General features: G+C 39.9%; 1 protein-coding gene across 1 annotated transcript in view; it reads right to left on the bottom strand.

Moving 5' to 3' along the window:
• The window catches only part of LOC109929715 (kelch-like protein 29), a 222,210-nt gene that overhangs the window by 58,097 nt on the left and 143,461 nt on the right, over nt 1-20,652 (bottom strand). Inside the window, exons 6-9 of the mRNA XM_048597121.1 lie at nt 19,219-19,415; nt 13,791-14,050; nt 7,459-7,657; nt 1,566-1,748 (exon numbers count right to left, since the gene is read on the bottom strand). Of these exons, the coding sequence (XP_048453078.1) occupies nt 1,566-1,748; nt 7,459-7,657; nt 13,791-14,050; nt 19,219-19,415 (839 nt within the window). The remainder of the gene's footprint in view (nt 1-1,565; nt 1,749-7,458; nt 7,658-13,790; nt 14,051-19,218; nt 19,416-20,652) is intronic.

Consider the following 20,652-nt stretch of genomic DNA (forward strand, 5'->3'; position numbering starts at 1 on the left):
CCATCCCCGCCTCTTCGACCTGTTTGTTTCCTCTCCACCTATCCTCTCCTCTATCCCTCTTCTATCCGCCTCCCACTCTCTCCCTATTTATTTCAAAACCCCCTTCCCCTCCCCCTTTTCTGATGAAGGGTCTAGGCCCAAAACGTCAGCCTTTCTGCTCCTATGATGCTGCTTGGCCTGCTGTGTTCATCCAGCCCTGCACCTTCTTGTCTCGAGAATTAAAGGGAATACTGTTTGTGTGTATTGATTGAAATTGAAGAGAATAGTTTGTACATTATTTTTGCTACAATAAATAGATAAAAGAATGCTGATTTGTATTAAGTTGAGAGCAACCTGAAGACTTATAGAGTCATATAACATGGAAACAGACCTTTCGGTCCAACCAGTCTATGCCGACCATAATCGCAAACTAAACTAGTCCCATCTGTCTGCGCACGGCCCATATCCCTCAAATTATTTCTTATAGATGTACTTATCTAAATGTCTTTTAAATGTTGTAACTATATCCACATCCACCACTTCCTCTGGAAGTTCATTCCACAAATGAACCACTCTCTATGTAAAGAATAAACTGCCCTGAAAAGGCCTCACCAACGTCCTGTACAATCTCAACATAACATTTCAACTCCTATACTCAAAGGTCTGAGCAATGAAGGCAAGCATTTAATTATCTAATGTCAACGCCCAAGGTACTACATCTACTGTAACCAAATAAAACATAGTCAAGCATTCTACAAAAATGGGCTCTTATCGAATGCAGAAAGAGGGCACAGGGAGAGAAAATTTTCAGGCAGCAATTTGTCCGAAAGGCAATCATCCATGGTGCCTCCCTATTTGCAACAGAATGTTCTGGGCATGGAAAAACCTTATCTCTACACCAGCTGGAACACTACTAAACATCACAGATCCTCAAAGGACTGAACAAGACAACAGCACTTGGATGGGTTAATGTTTGCCTTGGGAATTAGAAACTAAGAAGGAAGTTGTGGGTTCACCTACCTGTAGCTGAATCATCCAGTGTGTTGTTCCTCATTCAACATACAACTACTTCTGCTGATAAGCTTTTTTGTAGAAACTTATAACACAATGGTAGCCATTTGACCCATCATACCTTTGCCAGCAATTTTAAAGAGCTATCCAATTACTTCCACTTCCCTGCTCTTTACACACAGGCTTCCATTTAAAAAAAAACAAACAGGAAAATCTTTAGGTCGAATGAACTTCAGAAGAAGATGCAATTTTCACAGTTCAACCACAGTCTATTGCACTGACATTTTGGAATTGATTTGCCTTTTTTCCCCCAGGCAATTCAAAAATTACTTAACCATTTAATGTTAGGTTTATGTGAACTCCTGTTGTAAGAAGTCCCAAAGGTTCAGTCTTGTGCTATTCCTTACTTAGAAGTCAAACTTGAAGGCTAATGAGCTGAATTGTATTGTCCCAGATCTACAGTTTTGTCTGCAAGCTTGTAGAATATTGATTCCATGTGGGCAAAGATACTCATGCAAGACAAACACATGAATTAGGAACACAAATAGGACATGAGGTATTAAACAAAAATTTACCGGACAAATAGATGTTGTCACCTGCACTGACAACACTGAAAAATTCCCTGTCATAGAACGGTAGACTGGCTAATGGGTACCATTTGTTGTTCTGGGGGTTAAAGCAGCTGACGGCTGTGAGATCACGTTGGCTCATTCCGATCATTTGGCGACCACCGACCAGGACAATCACTTCAGCCACACCTTAAAAACAATATACAATTACAGAAATAAGATGGATTCAAAACAAAGCAATCTTGCTTGAAGATGGAGAATTCCTTGAGTTCACAATTACATTGTGAATCAACAGTTCACTATTTTCAGGCAGGTTAAAAAAAAAATCACAGGGTATTTTTTTTGTTATGAATACAATGTTTATTGTTTGTTTAAGTTAAGGCAAAATGGAACAGTGATTTGGATCATGAGACCTGTTCCAAACGTTCAGAGGAATAAGAAATAATGGAAAAATTGTATCCGTACTGGTGAAACGAGAAGTGTAATGTGAGGTGTTAAGTCACCGTAGAGGTTTAATTCCTTTGTCTTGTTGGTAAGTCTTGTTGGTTATGCAGTCAAGGGGCTTCAAATTGACTTAGTCAGAGAAAGCGCTAGATATTGACACCTATAGTCATTTACAGAAGTAATTGTACAGATTGGACAGATTGTTAGTCTCCAAGTCTCACAGGGAGATGTTATGAATATCAGGCTTTATAAATGAGTCTACTTTTAAACTGCTTGTTTGATTCCATGATAGAATGGAGTTGGGGGTCTAGAAAATGGCTCAGTAGCATTCCTATCTGGATGCAACCCTATGTGATTCATCTTACCATGGAGAAGTGTTTTGGAGAAGGAAAATCAATGGGAAACCATTGTGATATTTGGTTATACTCTTCTAGCTGTATCACTGAATAACTCTATAAGAATCTGAGAGACAGCAGGAATTCAGAGGCAGCCAGGCATATGCTAGACCAGAGAGCACTCTGACTCTGTTGGTCACCATGCAAAGTGCTAGTAGGAACTTACACTGAGTTTGTGGAGCCGAAGTTATGGAAGAATTAGGGAAGGCTAGAACATTTGCCAAGCTTGGGTTAGGAACAGACATCTCCCTATAATGCAAGTAAGCATGTAATGTGACCCTTTTAATGCAAAAATGTTCTAGGATCAAAAGTTACCTGGTTGGGAAAGGAAAGAGGATTTAAGCCATGGGGAGCTGACAGTAACTTTGAACTGGGTTCTGGAGAATGAAGTGTTTACTTAGTGTATATGGAAGCATAACAAGTAGAAGGGGCAGCTCAGTGGTTAGCACTACTGCCTCACAGTGCCACAGGCCCAGGTTCGATTCCACCCTCAGGCGACTGTCTGTGTGGAGTTTGCACATTCTCCCCGTGTCTGCGTGGGTTAAGATGTGCAGGTTAGGTGGATTGGCAGTGCTAAATTGCCCATAGTGTTCAGGGATGTGTAGATTAGATGGGTTATAGGGATGGGTCTGGGTGGGATGCTCTGAGGGTCAGAATGGACTTGTTGGGCTGACACATTGTAGGGATTCTAAGGAGTTTTTAGGAGCAAATTGCTGCAGATGCTGGAATCTGTACTGAAAACAAAAAAAGCTGGAGATCACAGCAGGTCAGACAGCATCCATGGAGGGGGAGCAAGCTAATGTTTCGAGTCTAGATGACTTTTCATCAGAGGTGAAGGAGTTTTAGTTGTGTTAAAAACTAAATGGGCAATTTCTTGGCGGTAACTTAAACTATAAGCTGCCTCCTAGAGAAAGTTGCTTTTGTTTGTTTGTTAGAGAAAAATTCTTGAAATATTATTTGATCCTTTCAAATACCTTTATAAAGGTTACTGGTCTCTATGTGGATCGTAACAGTTTTCTGATCAGCAAAACCTATGTATAAATGCTCATATCCACGTACTTTATTTAAATAGGTGCTAAGCCAGTTCATTTAAATGATTTAATATTTGTTTAAAGTTGGGAGATGAACACAACACAAATACTTGCACCTGAGAGTCACCAACTGGGGAAAAGAACCCTCTATATCTCTTACTACATAGCTTCATTTGGAGGATTTTGGAATGGTAGGCCTTAAAGCTTTTATAACTCAATTGATGACAAACTACTAATGACAGCAGTTTATACAAAGGAATTAAACCTCTACGGTGACTTAACACCTCTCATTACACTTCTCGTTTCACCAGTACGGATACAATTTTTCCATTATTTCTTATTCCTCTGAACACAGAATCTTACTTTACGCTCAATTTAGCCTACGTTTCAATTTGTTACTGTGAAATTAAATGTAGTCCCCACAGACTGTCGTTCTCCAACTCCCCACAAAACCTGACTAATCTTTGTCCTTCCCCTTCTCCTTAAACAGGAATCAACAGAAACTGGTTTCGTGATATACCAAGTGGCTGTTCTTAAATACAACTTTTAACACATACTCTTGTCAGCCCATTGACCATGGTACAGAGGGCCTTGTACTCCAACTCACTTTCATTCAACTAACAATTTTGCACAGTTCTTCTCTATCCCAGGGACACTGAATACAGCTGCAATAACATTTCCTTGTGAGAATCAGGTCAGTGTTGACTAGGAATCAAACCCAGGATCTTCCATTTCACTCCATTGGCTGAGCTGTACTGCACATTTCTTCAAATCAACTTTGAACTATTATCAGAGTTTAAAAACATCTTATTCCTTTCTGTCACCTTGTTCTTATTTAAACAGTGAAACTGCAGCCTTTACAGAGAATGTGAAAGTCTACACTCAGGTCATTTAACAGTTGTGATCTGCAGGAAAACAACTGCTATGATGATGGAGGAGGGATTGTTAAGTGAAAATGGACTTTTATTTTGAGAGGGATGTAAATAGAAATTGAAAAGCAGTCACAGTAATTTGCTATTTAAGTTGGTACAAAGATGGTTGTGCTACAGCACTCCTGAAAGATGTTGACATGAACCAGAACAGAAAAAAGGAACAAGGTGAATTTCCCTTAATATCTTAGCAGGGATATCCAGTGGTTAACCAAGACAGTCACATCAGGCACTCAGCTAATTGATCTAAGCCAGTTTGACTTTAAGGACGTTGGTGAGGCCTCTACTGGAGTACTGTGTCTAGTTCTGGTCACCCAGTTACAAGAAGGATATTACTAAGCTTCAGAGTGTTCAGAAGACATTTATCAGGATGTTGCTGGTTTTGGAAGGTTTGAGTTAAAAAGAAAGGCTGGATAAACTGGAACTTTTTTTCACTGGAGCATAGGGGGTTGAGAGGTGACCTTATAGAGGTTTATAAAATCATGAGGGGTATAGATAGGGTTAATGGTAGTTGCCTTTTCCCTAGAATGGGGGATTTCAAGACTAGGGATATCATTTTTAAGGTGCGAAGAGAGATTTAAAAAACACATGAGGTACAAATTTTTACACAGAGGCTGGTTTGCATGTAGAATGAACTTCCTGAGGAAGTGGTGGATGTGGGCACATTTACAATGATTAAAAGACACATAGATAAGTATATGAATAGGAAAGGTTTGGAGGGATATGGGCCAGGAGCAGGCAGGTGGGACTGGTTTAGTTTGGGGTTATATGAACTGGTTGAACTAAAGTGTCTGCTTCCGTGCTGTATGACTCTAAGACTATGACTCTACAACCAGGTTTAACTCATCTCTATGCTAATGAGATTGAGGCAGGGGGATCTAAATCATATGTTGTTCATACAGATGTAGTAATTCCTAGCATTTCCTCTGCCCTTACTGAAACAGTTTTCACTGAAGTTACAATAATTTACAAAAGATTTGGAAGCAAAACCAAAAAATTTAGAGACCAGTCAATTCAAGTCTTTTCTAAGGACTTTCCAGATGGGTCCCGATCAATAACGTCAGTGACCTGAGAGTAGATTCCATGTGGATTGGGTATGGTTTGTAACACAGTTAGTGTTAGGGTTAACCTCATCGCAGATGAAAAAGCTTTGCAAAAGAGAGTAGGAAGGAGAGACAACGTGGCATTATGGTAGGAAAAAAAACTAAACACATGCTTGATTTTTAAGAAGTTACATGCTTTATTGCACGAGTCAACCGTAACTCAGAACAGCTTTCCATTGAGAAACATCTAGAGTAAGGGTCACCGGACCCGAAACGTTAACTCTGTCTTTTCCTTCACAGATGCTGCCAGACCTGCTGAGCTTTTCCAGCAACTTTGTTTTTTGTTCTAGAGTAAGTTAATTTGCCTTCTCATTGAGGGACCATAAAACTGTGCAGCCTTTAGCTGCTGGTTCTCATCTAAATGCCAGTGGACACTTTCAACTTGGAGCTACTGGCAGGGAGGATCAGGTCGCCCTTGGGTTGCTCGTGGTTTCTGGGCAGAGACAGTGTTTCAGGAGGATCTCAAAGAGGTTTGGTGGATGGGGACATGGGGAGAGGGAAAGGGTACAGTAGTGGGGAAAGCATTCTGGAGGAGCAGAAGATGCAACTCGCCTTGGGCAAGTTTTTGATGCACTCGGAGGCTTCCTTTATTCCACACACAGCTGTTAACCTTCTTCATTTTGCTGCTTCAGCGCTGGCTAAAATGCTATTGGGTCTGCTATTAATCCAACAGCAACATGATTTCCATTTATTCTTGAGGTCTGTCTTTACTTTAGACTAACATCTTATGTGCTTACTGGTTAACATCAGAGATACCGTGAAAGGACTGAGCTCAAAGTGGCTGAGGAACTGCTTATTTTAGCTGTTTACTGTGCACTTATAAATAAATACTTCACTTACTTATTTGGGTAAAGTCTCAGCCCCCCCACTAAATTCCATCAACTTCAGGGAAGAAATTTCAAAGAGTGCCTCCTATTTTGATGAATGGACATATCTCACAGAATTCCTCATCAGCCAGGTTGAACTGACTTTCTGTTGCGACAATGCTCTGGCTTTAAGAGGTGTATTTTGTCCTGGTTTCTTTTAAGCAAGAGGTTGAATGAGAGGTGTTGAGCTGACTGTTGTAACACAAACAACTTGTGAGGCCTTCGCATTTTTTTAAAGTTGGAACAATAGAAGCAGCCTGGATGGGTGTGACCAGCTCTCACAGACCAGGATTTCTAGGTGTTTTTTTTAGCTTTTAGATCTGGCAGATGCTGTTGGGGTCCTGAAGAAGTGGAAGCTATTTTTCCCTCTCTTGATTAGAGCCAAAAGTTGGGGGCTCGCTTCCTGGCTGCTGGAGTGCATGTGAGGCAAAATCGTTTTTCTGAAATTTGCCTTTTTTCCAAGGGTGTGTTTATGGATGTTACTACATTGGAACAGTTAAGTAATAATAGTTACTGTGTTTATTATTGTTAAGGGGTGGTGGGGGGGGGGATCAGGTCTGGTCCATAACACTGTTCGTAGCTGCACAGTACTTAGCTCTAAGTCACAATGTGCTGCCTTAAAAAAAAATCTTTCGAATATCAGATGCCAGTTATAGTTCAGCCTCCAACACCACTTATCTCACCTGTGTAATACACTCAAACTGTTGCAAAAAGTCTGATGTGTATGCTTTTCTTAAAAAAAGCTCACTTGCTAAATGATATTTAGTTCAAGCTGTATGTAGTTTTGTGTTTGCTAACTTGAATGAAAACGGACTCTAGAACTTCAGGGTCATAATCATGGAGTTCATTGACTTTAACCTAGCCGAGATATATAAGGGGGTGGGAAGTTCCTGTCAGTTACTTGCTTGTCAACAGGCAATCTCTGAGAAGCCCAGTAAGTATAACACTGAGAACTGGGTCAGACTGAAAACATAAGTTTCCACAGATGAGCAAAAGGAAACATTTTAATGTGCTCCCAATTATCTGTCATTCTAAAGGTTATCCTTTGAACCTCGTACAACCTTGGCCACAATAAAACACTTCTGCATGTTCTAAAGGCTCAGCCGAAATCCTCGTTGGCTAAAGTCCTACCTGCAGATAACCTTGGCCGTGTCCGAGGAGTCTGCATTTCCTGTCGAGCATGCGGCAGCATGTGATAGCGTTTTGCTTCATTTACCAAGTCTCGGCAAGCCTCTGAAGACTTGATCAATTCCTCATTGTCAACCACATTTAACAGATAGCTTGGATGAATAAAAGGCAAGCGGACCACAGCTAGCAGCTCAGACAAATGCTGAAAAGAAAATGCATTCTGTTGTCAAGCAGAAATCAGTGAAGGAAATAAAAGCCTACAACCACAAGTCTGATACTGTGGGGAAGCTACACGTTGGGAAGGAGATTAACCTCAAGTTTGTTTAGATTTAAAATACCAGCCAGTTTCCATTATATTATTTGTGTGGAAACAATGTGTTATACTCAACTGAACATATGCAAACACAAGGCCTCAGACAAATGATGAAGCATATGTTCTGCGGATTTGTGTCTCTCACCATATTAAATGACTGACCCATTACAGGAACACACTCAAAGGCTCCTTCCACCTCGGTTATACCCGCTTCCACCCTCTTCCGTCAGGCAGAAGATACAAATGTTTGAAAACACGTACCAACAGATTTAAGAACAGCTTCTTCCCCGCTGTTATCAAACTTATGAATCGACCTCTCATATATCAAATTTGATCTTTCTCTGCACTTCTCTGTAGCTGTAACTCTATATTCTGCATTCTATTCTATTACCCTGAAATATGTAAGGTATGATTTGTCTGGTTAGCACAGAAAACAATACTTTTCACTGTCTCTCGGTATAAGTGACAATAATAAATTAAATCAGAATGGACATTAAGACAGCAGGTCAATGCAGAGTATTTAAAGCATAGATTTCCAATGTCATCTCAAACTGGGAAAACTACAGTGGTAAGAAAAGTATTGATGATCTGTATACCAAAGCCAGCAGATTTCCTGGCAGATTCTCCAGCATCTGCAGTTCCTACTATCTCTGATAGCTCTCTGCTCCTATGATGCTGCTTGGCCTGCTGTGTTCATCCAGCCCTGCACCTTGTTGTCTCGGATTCTCCAGCATCTGCAGTTCCTACTATCTCGGATAGCTCTCTGCTCCTATGATGCTGCTTGGCCTGCTGTGTTCATCCAGCCCTGCACCTTGTTGTCTTAGATTTCCTGGCCAATCTGTTCAACTACAGTGATGTTAGATACATCCATTGAAATGTTGTCAAAGATTTCTCATTGCTATTGCAGTTGGTGCAGATTCACCGGGATACAAAGGGTTAAGTTATACGGGAATATTGCACAGACTAGGCTTGTGTTGAACTAAGTATAGAAGAACAAGAAATGATGTTATTCAGGAATTTAATATAATTAAATGATATAATATGATAGGGAGAAACAACCTTCTCTGTTGGGGGAGTCCAAGACAAGAGGCACAACCTTAAAATAACAATTCAGGAACCAACTCTTCACACAGAGGGCAGTGGAAATCTAGTCTCTCTTCCCGAAAAAGATACGGAGGAAAGATTGATCGAAAATGTCAAAACTGAAATTGATGGACTGTTAGGTATGGGTATTAAGGTTTACAAACCAAGACAGGTAGTTGGATCGAGGCCTTCAACACAACTCCTAGTGTAAAGATTAAGGGTGACCCTGCCCCCAGTCAAGCTGGCTCATCCCACAGCCATTTAATATCTATTAATTTGGCTGTTAGCTTGGTCAAGGTACAAACTCTCCCCTTGTTGGTGGGCAAGTCCTGTCTTCGAAAGCTGCCACTCAGGGAGCCTAGAAGGAGGCATTTCGATTCACCAGCCAATCAGCCTGGACACTTGGCACTGCCCCTGCTCCCCACTCCCAATACAGTCTGAGCATGGCAGGAGGTCTGTAGTGGTGCTCCCCCTCTTCCGCTACAGGAATGTTATAACAAAGCTTGCAGTCATTCAAGAGGTTCACCACCTTCTCAAGTGCAACTCTAGAACTGCTTTCCTGCATCACCCGTGCAGCACAGACACATTTTAAAAAGAGAGACTGGAGGTATCAGAACTATTTCAGAAAAGATTTAAATGGAGGTTTATGAATTTTGAGCACGTCCAATGGGAAGACACTGTTTTATTTGGCTGAGGGGAGGGGTGGTGGGGTCAATGAAACAGAAAGATGAATTTAGAAAATAGGTCAAATGCATTTCAACATTGATATTGCAGGAGCGTGAAGCACTTTAGCAGCAGTGGAGGTTGAGGTAGAGTACATGTTTTTTTTAAACAGAAACGTCAGACAAATATTTTAAGGAGAGGAAGGTAACAATTTATGAAGTGAAAACGGTGTATAGGCTAGTATGGTATGGGCTGAATGGCCTTTCATAACATCTATAGTTCTCTGACCCAGTAAACCACTCTATCTATGAAGCGTCATTTTCTTTACTTTATTTTCACTTTGATAACAATTTAAACCACTACACTTCACTGTATTACTTTGTTTACTTGTAAATTCCTCTGTGTCACCCACTAATGGTAGCCAGCTATTGACTTGAATCTGGAATAGTTAGATATTAAAGGTTATCTTCTGTGGGCAGTATACTTCTGGTAACGTGTGAAAGACCATCTGTACTTGAATGTTAATGGGAAACAAAAATCAATTAGAGTTTACACAAGACGGGAAGGGTAGAACTCCATTCATTGGTATTGCTTAAGAAACTACTTAAGAAACAGCTAAACTTTATGTGTGGACATATTTCATCTTATTGGCTTGTACAGGGATGAATAATCACCTCGAGAAAAGTAGCATGAAACTGCTTTTGCTATGATTAACTGATTGAATATTCATTAGACATTAACCCACAAAATAACTATCAGTGCACTCGGTGAACACTGGAAGAACTTGGTAAATAAACAGTTGATAAATAAGCAGTAAGAAACTTTAATTTAATTATATTTAGACTAGTCCAAATGGGGAGTTGAGGGTGAATCAGGTCAAGCAGAGGGTTAATAGACAGAAAATAACTGGAGTAAAGTGCAAGTGATTTTAAATTGGATTAAGGATGTGAAAGGAGCAGGGAAAAGGGACGTGGGGAGTAGCAAGGTCAGGGGAAAAAGTAGAAGACTGAAAGGCAGGGTAAAATCAGGGTGGGGAATGGGAATGTTTCACGAATGTAAACCTATATGAAGGGAAGGGAGGAGAAGGTGGATCAGAGGTGAGGTGAAAGAGAGAGACTGTTGGAGGGATAAAGGATGGGCGAGGAAGAGAAGGCAGGAATGGGAGGGGAGGGGAAGCAGTTGGAGAAGAATGGGAGGGATGGTGAGGAAGAATGAAACAGAGTGGCAGAGGGGAGATGAGATACAGGAGGGGAATAGATGGAGTAGACAGCAAGGTGGAGAGGAGGCCAGACAGGAGGAAGGTATAGAGGAATGACGCGGAGGAGAGGAAAGAGGAGGCAGGTTGAGCAGGAGAGGAAGGGGAGACAAGAAAGAGACGAGGGAAGAAAAGGAGAGGGAAAAAGAAGGGAGAAAGAAAAGGAAGGTGCAGTGATTATAATGAGGTCAGCCAGGTGGATGTCGTAGAATATGAGTTCCCTGATTGGGGTTGTTAACCTGGTCCAATCAGGGAGCCCTGGCTGACAGACATAAACAGGAATGTCAGAGGTTCCGCTCACTCTGAGAGTGGATCTGATGAATCCAGACCAGTGTCAAGGATTCTACGCGTAAATAAAGGGTGGCTTGGTGATGGGATACCGACCTCTGTGGAATTATTTCAGAGGGGAGAGGGAAAAGGATGGTAGGGTGGACAAGGCAGTGCATCCTGGTGTGAGTGAAAACTGTGTGATGGGAACAGAGAATATCCGGCTAAGCTAACAATTACTACTGGCTGAAGAAATTATTTAGGTTCGGTTAGTTTTGGTGTTGACTGGGGAGAATACATGCTGTTGAGTAATTTATGTCATAATAATTCAAAGACACTCTGAAAAGGTCAATTTTGTGAAAATAATAAAACATAGCTACTGTTGATCTTTGTTACTTGAGACAAAGTTGATTCAAAATCAGTGGTCAGGATATGGAAATTTATCATGTGATTAATTGGCATGTGACAGGCTTCTGTGATTGAAAAGTGTGACTAAGGGCCGAATACTCTCAATGTGGAAAACTCTACTAGATTGCCATCTGGAGGTAAGTGCAAATACAACAGAGTGACAAAATAAACAGGTCTTTAGGGCTACTGGCAGCGAAGAGGCCATATCCATTTCAATAATGGATATCCAAGTTTAAAATGAGTAACTGCATGCAATAAATGTCAATCTCCAGTTCAGCTGTGAACAGCATTTTTTATATATATATATATATATATATATAATTTAACCCATGTGATGAATTTTTAATGAACACTTTCTAACACATTGCATGGATCAATAAAACGACACTTCATACTCAAACAGGGAAAACCTGTCACTAGCAAGCCACTTGCCTAAACTGCAACAGTCTATCCGTTTTAGGTAGACACACAGTGCTATTCAGAAGGGAGTTTTAGGGATTTGCCCCAGCAACAGTGAAGGAACAATAATAGAGTTCCAAGTTAGGACGGTGAGTGGCATGTGTTCCTCTCATTCTTCTACATGGTATACACTGCTTGTCCTGTGCATCAGTGATGAAGGGATTGAACGTTTAAGGTAGCGGATGAGGTGCTGATCGACTGGGCCACCTTGTCCTGGATGGCGTTAGCTTTCTGAATGTTGTTGGAGCCGCAAGAATCAAGACAGTAGAGATTATTTCATCACATTCCTGACTTGCCACAGAATCCTAAGCCTCTTGTTACTATATGATTGATCCAGCTAAGTATCTGGCAAACAACAACTGTCCAGGATGCTGGTAGTAGGTTCTTTAGCAATGGCACTGCCACTGAATATCATGGTGAGATGGTTAGATTCTCTTGACTTAGAGATGGTCAGTGCCTGGCCCTTGTGTGGTCTGAAAATCACTTGCCACCTATCAGTCCAAGTCTGGGTATTGTCTGGGTCTTGCAGCCTCTGGAAAATGGTTAATTCTTGCTTACAGAGACAATAAAGATAGCTAATGCCGGAACTGAAAATAAATCTCACAAGCAAACAATCATTGTGTTCTGAAATTAGAACAATTAACCTCTATTAAGGCTGTGCAAAAGGTACTATGCTCTGCAAATGAATATGGTTTATCTAATTGGTCATAAAAACATCTCATCAAGCACCAGCAGCATTTCTTCTAAATTAATGAAAAAAAAAACGATAACACAATGAGTGTTTTGTCCAAAAGCAAATTTGATTTCAAAGCAATTTTAAATATGGTAATATAGCACAAATTCAACATATCATTACTATAGTGGAAAAGCCTACATCTGCACTGTAAAATTTTATGATTCTATGGTTTGAAAGGTGCTCAGCATTGTACAAACATGAGTGAGCATTCCCACGTCGGAAGGAATGATGAAGGGAAGGAAATTGTTGAAGCAGCTGAGGATGGTTGGGCCTTAGATACAATCCTGGGAAACTCCAGTTCTGATAAGTTCCCATTTTAAGCAAGGACCTTTGCAAGATATTTCAGAATCTGAATAAGAAAAAAAAAACTAGACATCTCACATCACTACAACTGTCCCCAGCAAGGGACATTGGTCTGGATTCTACCGTTAGCATTATAACTCTGCAATTGGGATGAAGTGTGGGTCTTGAGCCCACACTTGCCAACAGTAGGATCTTTGAATTGGCCAAGTACAGGACCACTATCCAAGTAAGGATGGCAGCTGTGAGATATGGAGCCAATCATGAGGTTACAAGGGGAGGCAATGGCCTAGAGGTATTATTGTTGAAGTGTTAATTCAGAGATCCAGATAATGTGCTGGGGACCTGAGTTCGGGTCCCACCATGGCAGATGGTGGAATTTGAACTCAATAAATATCAGGGATTGATGATCATGAATCCATTGTTGATTGTCGGAAAAACCCATCTGGTTCACTAACGGCCTTTAAGGAAGGAAACTGCCATTCTTACCAGGTCTGGCCCACATGTGACTCCAGTACCACAGCAATGTGGTTGACTCTAAACTGCCCTCGGGGCAATTATGGATAGGCAATAAATGCTGGTCTAGCCAGTGATGCCCACATCTCATGAACGAATAAAAAGAAATCGGAAATCTCAGCAGCAATCAATATGGAAATACTCACATAGAGGTAAGTTTGAATTAAAATTCAGGCTGGCTGAGGGAAGAAAGCTATACCAATAACATGACACATCTCTTAGGGTGCATTCTTAGAACTGCAGGACTGCTTTTTCTGAAACAGCTCTCTGTCTGGGGCAATAATGTCTGTGGCTCCGATTAACCATTAACTATTTTTCTCATTCAAAAGACACACCTGTGTTCTGTTTATTGGATCCTTTTTAATCCATTTAATTACAGCCTCGTAAACAAGTTCTTCAGCCTTTGTGTTCAAGTTGTCATTGGAGAGAAATGCAATGAGATCGTCCTTTGAGACATTCAGAACTTCATCTTGGGTTGTTACTTCTGGAAAGTTTTGCAGTGCATAGGCTTTTGCCATGTTGTGTAGTTCATTACACTGCATAGCTTCTGCCATGGCTAGTATTCCTAAGCAGTTATTGGCTGTTAGCTGTTTCTCTGAAAGAAAAATAAAACACACATGAAAGGGTGTTAGAAGCAGCTATGAAAGGTTTCTTTTCTAGCTACACACTTCACATATTGAACATATTACGCACATTAATTATAAAGTTTTCAGTTCGAAGTCTTCTGGACCATCCAGATCCATCTATGCAGCAATAAGGATTTCCCTTTACTGCATACATATACCATAAAACATACATTGCTAGTTCCTGTTGCTCAGGTTATGATAAGGGCAGTGTGTATACCAATTGTGAGGAACCGCTTTCTGTGGTTTATGAGGAACTGCTTTCTGAGTAGAGTTCCATTTACTCTTAATGGAGCAATTATCTACAAAAGCAAACTCCACAATCTAGTCCTTGTATCAATTTTGTTTGGAATCTCGTTGTATAAAGGAAAATAGAAGGTCTTTTTCTTTGCAGCTGAGCTTTTTCTGCAGAAATGTGCAATCTGGTGACATTGCTCCTGTCACATTGCACATTGCTGCACCTGTGCATTGCTATCAGTCTGTTCACTACAATTTCAAGTTATATGGAACTGTTTGCATATTATTAACAAACCATAACTTAACTATTGTCGTTCTTGAATTTTATTGTGATTTTATTGTTATTTTATGTATTTAGAAGCACCGTTTTTCCAGCTGAAAACAATAAAACTGGTTTTACACATATCAGTAACACTCATATCCTGGCCTGTGGGTTAATATTTGCACACCTCCCATTTTATCTGGCCTTTGGTTCCACTGCTGCTTGAAGTATCAATGATCCTTCTCATACAGGTTGCCCCAAAAAAGGAATATTGGCAAAGGTTAGCTCCACTCACTGTCCCACCACTGAGTGAAAGCAGGCAAATATTATTACAAATAAACTTTTAAAATACTGGAATTGCTCAGCAGGTCAGGCAGCTGGCAGCTGGGAGGGAAAAATGGTGTTAATATTACAGACTGCTGGCCTTTCTTTAGAACCTTTTCAAACAAAAGGTTGTTGATCTGAAAGTTAACTCTTTCTCACTCCACAGATGCTGCCAGACCTGCTGAGGATTTTCAGCATCTACCAGCTTCGGAACATCTGTAGTATTTTGTTATAGTATTACTGGGACGTGCGGCTTTCTGAGCATATACAGGTCGATTGAAAGAACTCTAGCAAACTAAGCTTCAACAGACTTTTTCACACTGTTGTGAATTTGTTGTTTCTCTTCCTGTGGGAAAATGCAAGCTTTCTCTCAAAAACTATTCAGCCAGGCATGCTTGAAATCAAAGGCCGATTGCATGGTTACATAATTACTTAATTTGCGCAGTATTTTGTTGTACTCTCAAGAGTAGCCCTTGAATGACAGTTTGGGATTATGGCCCTTTGTGACAATTCAATGCAGATCATCAAGATATCCTTAAACTGGACGTTAAATTTTCGAGTCTCCTGTAGCTATGGTAGAAGACTGGGTTCCTCATGGAATTTTAATGTCACTGTTTATAAATTAATAGTAGCATCTTATAACTTTCAACCATTTATAGATATTAATTAATTTTGTTTGAAACCAAAACAAGACTCAATTACACAGCTGAAAACTACTGTAACAACGCAATCAAGTTGTTAATAAGGGTGAACTAATCATAAGAAATTAATTGGACTTTGCTGACTACTCCTCAGTGTTAAGGAGTGTGCATCGGGTAGTGGCAAAGGATTAGATATTCTCCATTTAAAAAATGACAGTAATGCAACTCATGATGTGGGAACACTGTATGGAAACATAACAGCAAGATCCATTGTAGTATACAATGCAGTTGCTTTGTAAAGAAAGTAAAACTTTCAGCTGAAGACAGACTATTAGAATCATAGAATTCATACAGTGTGGAAGGAGGCCATTTGACGCGTCCCTTCCACACGGACCCTCCAAAGATCATCCCACCCAGACCCATCCTGTACCCTATCCCCGTAACCCCACATTTCCCATGCCCAATCCACCGTAATCTGCACATCTTTGGACTGTGGGAGGAAACCAGAGCACCAGGAAGAAACCCATGCAGACACACAGAGAATGTGCAAGCTCCACATAGTCACCAGAGGGGGAATCAACCCCAGGTCCCTGCTAACCTTTTAGCCACTGTGCTGAATATTACTGGCGTTGACATGCAGCTGATAAGGACAAAATCAGTGTTAACTCGACTGTTACAGTAAGGCTGTTGCATCAGATATGTTCAGCAAAAGATGACTTTTTATTTGTTGGAGTCTCCGAAGTTAGCTCAAGTGTTGCTTATTGTTTTATATTAACCAATGTATTATAAATGAGAAAAGTTTACGTTGTGTTTAGACACTAGTTACTTTATCAATCGTATTTAGGTTCACTGCTTTCTGCAAACTTTTCTGCATTTTGGAAGAATTTTAATTAATCTTGAGAAATAACTGGAATACAAGTCATTATTTAAATGAACAGTTCATAACAGAGGCCGCAAATAGCTCATGGACACAAAGATCTCATATCAGAAATAGAACCAAGCATGTCTAAAAATGGTTAAGCTACAACATAGGGCTACAATCACATGAAACATTATGAGTCGATTTCTACAGATTAAACTCTTGGGAGACTGTATGTGTGGAACTTGCATATTCTCCCCGTGACTGCGTGGGTTTCCTCCCACAGTCTAAGGATGTGCAGGTTGGGTGGATTGGCCATGTTAAATTGCCTGTAGTGTCCAGGGACGTGCAGGCCAGTTGGATTAGCCATGGGAAATGCAGGGTTACAGGGTGCAGGGTGAGGGGAGATCTGGGTGGGACGCTATTTGGAGGGTCAGTGTGGACACGATGGGCCGAATAGCCTGGTTCCACGCAGTAGGGATTCTATGATTCCATTAAATTAAACAATCTTATAACCAATGGATTAGGTCAAACCCTGCAGCCCTGCCACATCCTGTTGCAAATGATGGTGATGAATTAAACTTAAAGGAGGAGGAGGATCCATAAACTTCTTCATTCTCAATGATTCTTAGTGGAGTTCAACAAGTAAAAACAAAAGACAAAGCTGAAGCAGTCTCCGCCATCTTCAAGCAGAATTGTCTGCTGGCTGACCCATTTCAGCTTTCTTGATATTCCCAACATCAATCTTTAGCCAATTTAATTCTCTTCACACGATATCAAGAAATCAAGAAATGCTTGAGTGCAGTGGATATTGCCCCGGCAACAACCCAGCTGTAGTAGTGAAAACTTATAATGCTAAAAGCGTTTGCTCTAGAATGAACTATACTTCCAGCCAAGCTGTTGCCTACAACCACCTATGTGGAAAAAGTCAATTAGCCCAATTATCACCAAATTTCAACCAAAGTGATGGAAGGTGTCATTGACAGGTGTATCAAGCTGCAGTTTCCCACGAGTAACCTGCCCACTAATGTTTAATTGGGGCTCTGCCTGTACTATTCATCTCTAGAAACAAAAAAAACCCAAAGGACTGCAAATGCTGGAAATCAGAAACAAAGTCAAAAATTACTGGAAGAACTCAGCAGGTCAGGCAGAATCTGTAGAAAGAAAGCAGAATTAATGCATTGGATCCATTGACCCTTCTCCACAACTGGCAGTATTTAGGAAAAGGTTGGTATACATGCTGAAGGTGGGCGGGTTAGGTTTAAGAGGAGTAAATGTAAGGTGGAGATGGAGCCTTCCTGAAGACTTTGATGCCTTACTTTGGATGAACTCCCATATTTCTCCCAACTGACTATTACCCATGTGTAACCTTTGACAATTTCAGCAAACTATTTAACCACTGAAGACGTCACGTGCAAGTGGAAGATTTTGTTTGCCTGATATGCACAACATATACTTCTAGCAAACAGGAACTTAGGCCCATATTCCTATTTCTAAATGAAGTGGGTATAGGCTAATTATAGTAATTGAAAACTGGAAAACTCTCCTTGCCAAAAACTAAAGGGTTGAAGCTGAAACAATTGAAATTTCAAATCTTCCAATAATATATTTTTGTTAGGCAGGGGTGCTAAGTGTTACAAAGGTAGGTAGGTAAAATTCAGATACAAAGCAGTTATGATCTACCTGAATGATGGAAGAAGCTATTGATTTGTTATATTTCTCTGTGTTACCTTAATTATGGATATGTACTCTTGATATTCAAATTCAATGAACTGATTCTAATACCTGAGACCTTCAACAGACTGAGAAAGTCTTTGAAAAGAGAACAAATAATGACGAAAATTGGCTGTTGTAATCACATCACCACAGATTGTGTCAATGTCCAGAGAATCGAAAAGGAATGCATTAATCCAGCAGTACGGAGATTTCCATTCCATTCAGCCAGAGTGAAACTGGACAACTAAGTCTTTGTCAAGAAGTCTGCATCTCTTGTTTAATTCATGCTTGCATGTTAAGTTCAAATACTGGGAGATGAAATATTGCCTGTGGAGTGGTCAGCTTGGAAAGACTAGAAAAGGGAAAATACAAACTAACCATATTTCAGGAACTTGTTTGTCAGAGCAGAGACAGGAAATGAATAACAGATTCATAACAGAATTTGGAAGAGCTGCTCTCTCTCTCTTTTTCTGTCTCTCCCCTCATGCATTAACATTTCTCAAAAGAAGTGGAAAAGAACTTTGGAAAACAACCATTCCTCGAAAACTTTGGGATTCTACAAATTTTACTGATGCTAAGGAAATAAGACATTGGATAAACAACCATGACTTTAAAAGTGTTAAATTATCTGCTGTTACCTTCCTGTTTGTACTAGATACTCAATTCATGATAAAGTTATTACCAATCTTTGTGTGTCTGTTTGATGTCATGTTTTACTACTCTTTCAATGCCAGTAGGTAATTTAAATTTCTCTTTCTTTCAACCAAACAACATTTGGAATTAGTTCCTTCATTTTGACCTAATTAACTACACTTTCTTTGTGCTTAAAAAAAATTTTAAAAATTATGACCAGCTCAGTAGGATAAAAAGAGGGGAACCAATTTCACCCACTTACCTGGTTGTAATATGTTTGTAGCCCCAACAGAAGCAAATAAATATTATTTAACTTGAACACCTGACACAAAACTAAAACATTCTTGGCCAATGCGGTTCAGTCATTACTCAAAATTGTTGAGCCACTGCAACCACATTAACAGTTTCTGCATTGCATAAACATAAATTATTACCACATGCACTTGCGTATTCTTAATTTTTACTTACCTAAAAATGAAACACAAACTTTGCAGAAAGTTCGGAACTGGAATTTACTGGCAGCTTCCAGTAGCGTTTTTGCATTTCCAGAATTGATGATGAGTGAGCCAGTATAAACAAACTCCAGCAGCATTTCCAGCACATCTGCATTTATATTTGAAATTGTCAACTCCAGCTTCTCTCCATTTTTGTTGTCCTTTGAAGCCCTAATAACAGCAGGCAATAAATGAGAAGTTAGATCTGAATTCAACTCCTTATATACTTCAACGTAAAGGTGGCTCCTTTTATCACTCCTCATACTTTGCATTAAAATGTTCTACTATTCTCTTAATAAGTGAGCTGAAAGAGAAAAAGTAAGCATTGCTCAGCACAGAACACATTGTCATGCAAAAAATTATTAAAAATAGAATAAGCCAACGTAAGGATGAAAGATGCAATAATTGCTCATAAACAAAAACTGAAGCCCTAATGACGCAGATTTATAAACTGAAGAATTTGGAAACAAAATGGTTAAAGCAGAAAGGGGGTAAAAGGTCTAATTCTGCCACAGGAAGCCAGCAGCCATCCTTTTGGAGTTCCATGACTGTGGCCTAGGCTGTCTGTTAAATAGGTGTTCCCCTGTATAAAGCAGAACACTGAGGTTTCAAATGGTCCTGTATCTTAAATGTATGTTTAGTCGCGTTAATTTAGGAAGACAAAGTTTTACATCAAACATACCTCAATGGCATCTGTAAATAAGAACCCTGTTAAAATAATAAAGATCAGAATCGGTTTACACAAAGAAAAACAGTGTTAAGCATGAACGAGCATCATACGAAAATCCTTTCAACAATCTGCCTGTATTTAATTTGCACAACTGGTTCTGCAATTTTTAATTACAAAATTCAAACAAATTTTGCTTCCAATTCTAGTTGTAGATGTCTCCAACTTCCACTTGCTCCATAATTGCTTCTTGCGTATGTAGAGCTATGTGGAATGTTACCCAGTTTTGGTATTATATTAAGATATAACCAGCAAAGTCTAGCCCAAGCTTGGAATGGCTTCATGAATATGAATGACAAATGTCTGAAGTAAAACTCTCTAATATGCATTATTACCATTTCAATAATATTTGTATATTAATTGTGAAACAAATGTGGAAATTAGCCTGTCATCTTATTTCCAAACATTACAAAACTTCTTTAAATGAAATATGGGAAAAGATTGGACTACAGATAGAATGTGCTTAAATTTCAAGCATTTCTACAATTGCATTGTATCACATAGAAGTTCTATCCTCTAAAAACACTGTCTTGGTGCTAATGTGTGACAACGATGTTTGGAGAAAAAAAAACTTCTGGCAAATCTAATTTTAGACACTTTACATAATATATTCAGGACGGTGGTTGGGGGGGTGCGGTGGGGGTGGGTGGTGGTGTGGATTAGCAAAGCATGACTCCTTTT

This window comes from Rhincodon typus, chromosome 5, assembly GCF_021869965.1.
Source record: "Rhincodon typus isolate 14 chromosome 5, sRhiTyp1.1, whole genome shotgun sequence".
Taxonomy (NCBI): Eukaryota; Metazoa; Chordata; class Chondrichthyes; order Orectolobiformes; family Rhincodontidae; genus Rhincodon; species Rhincodon typus.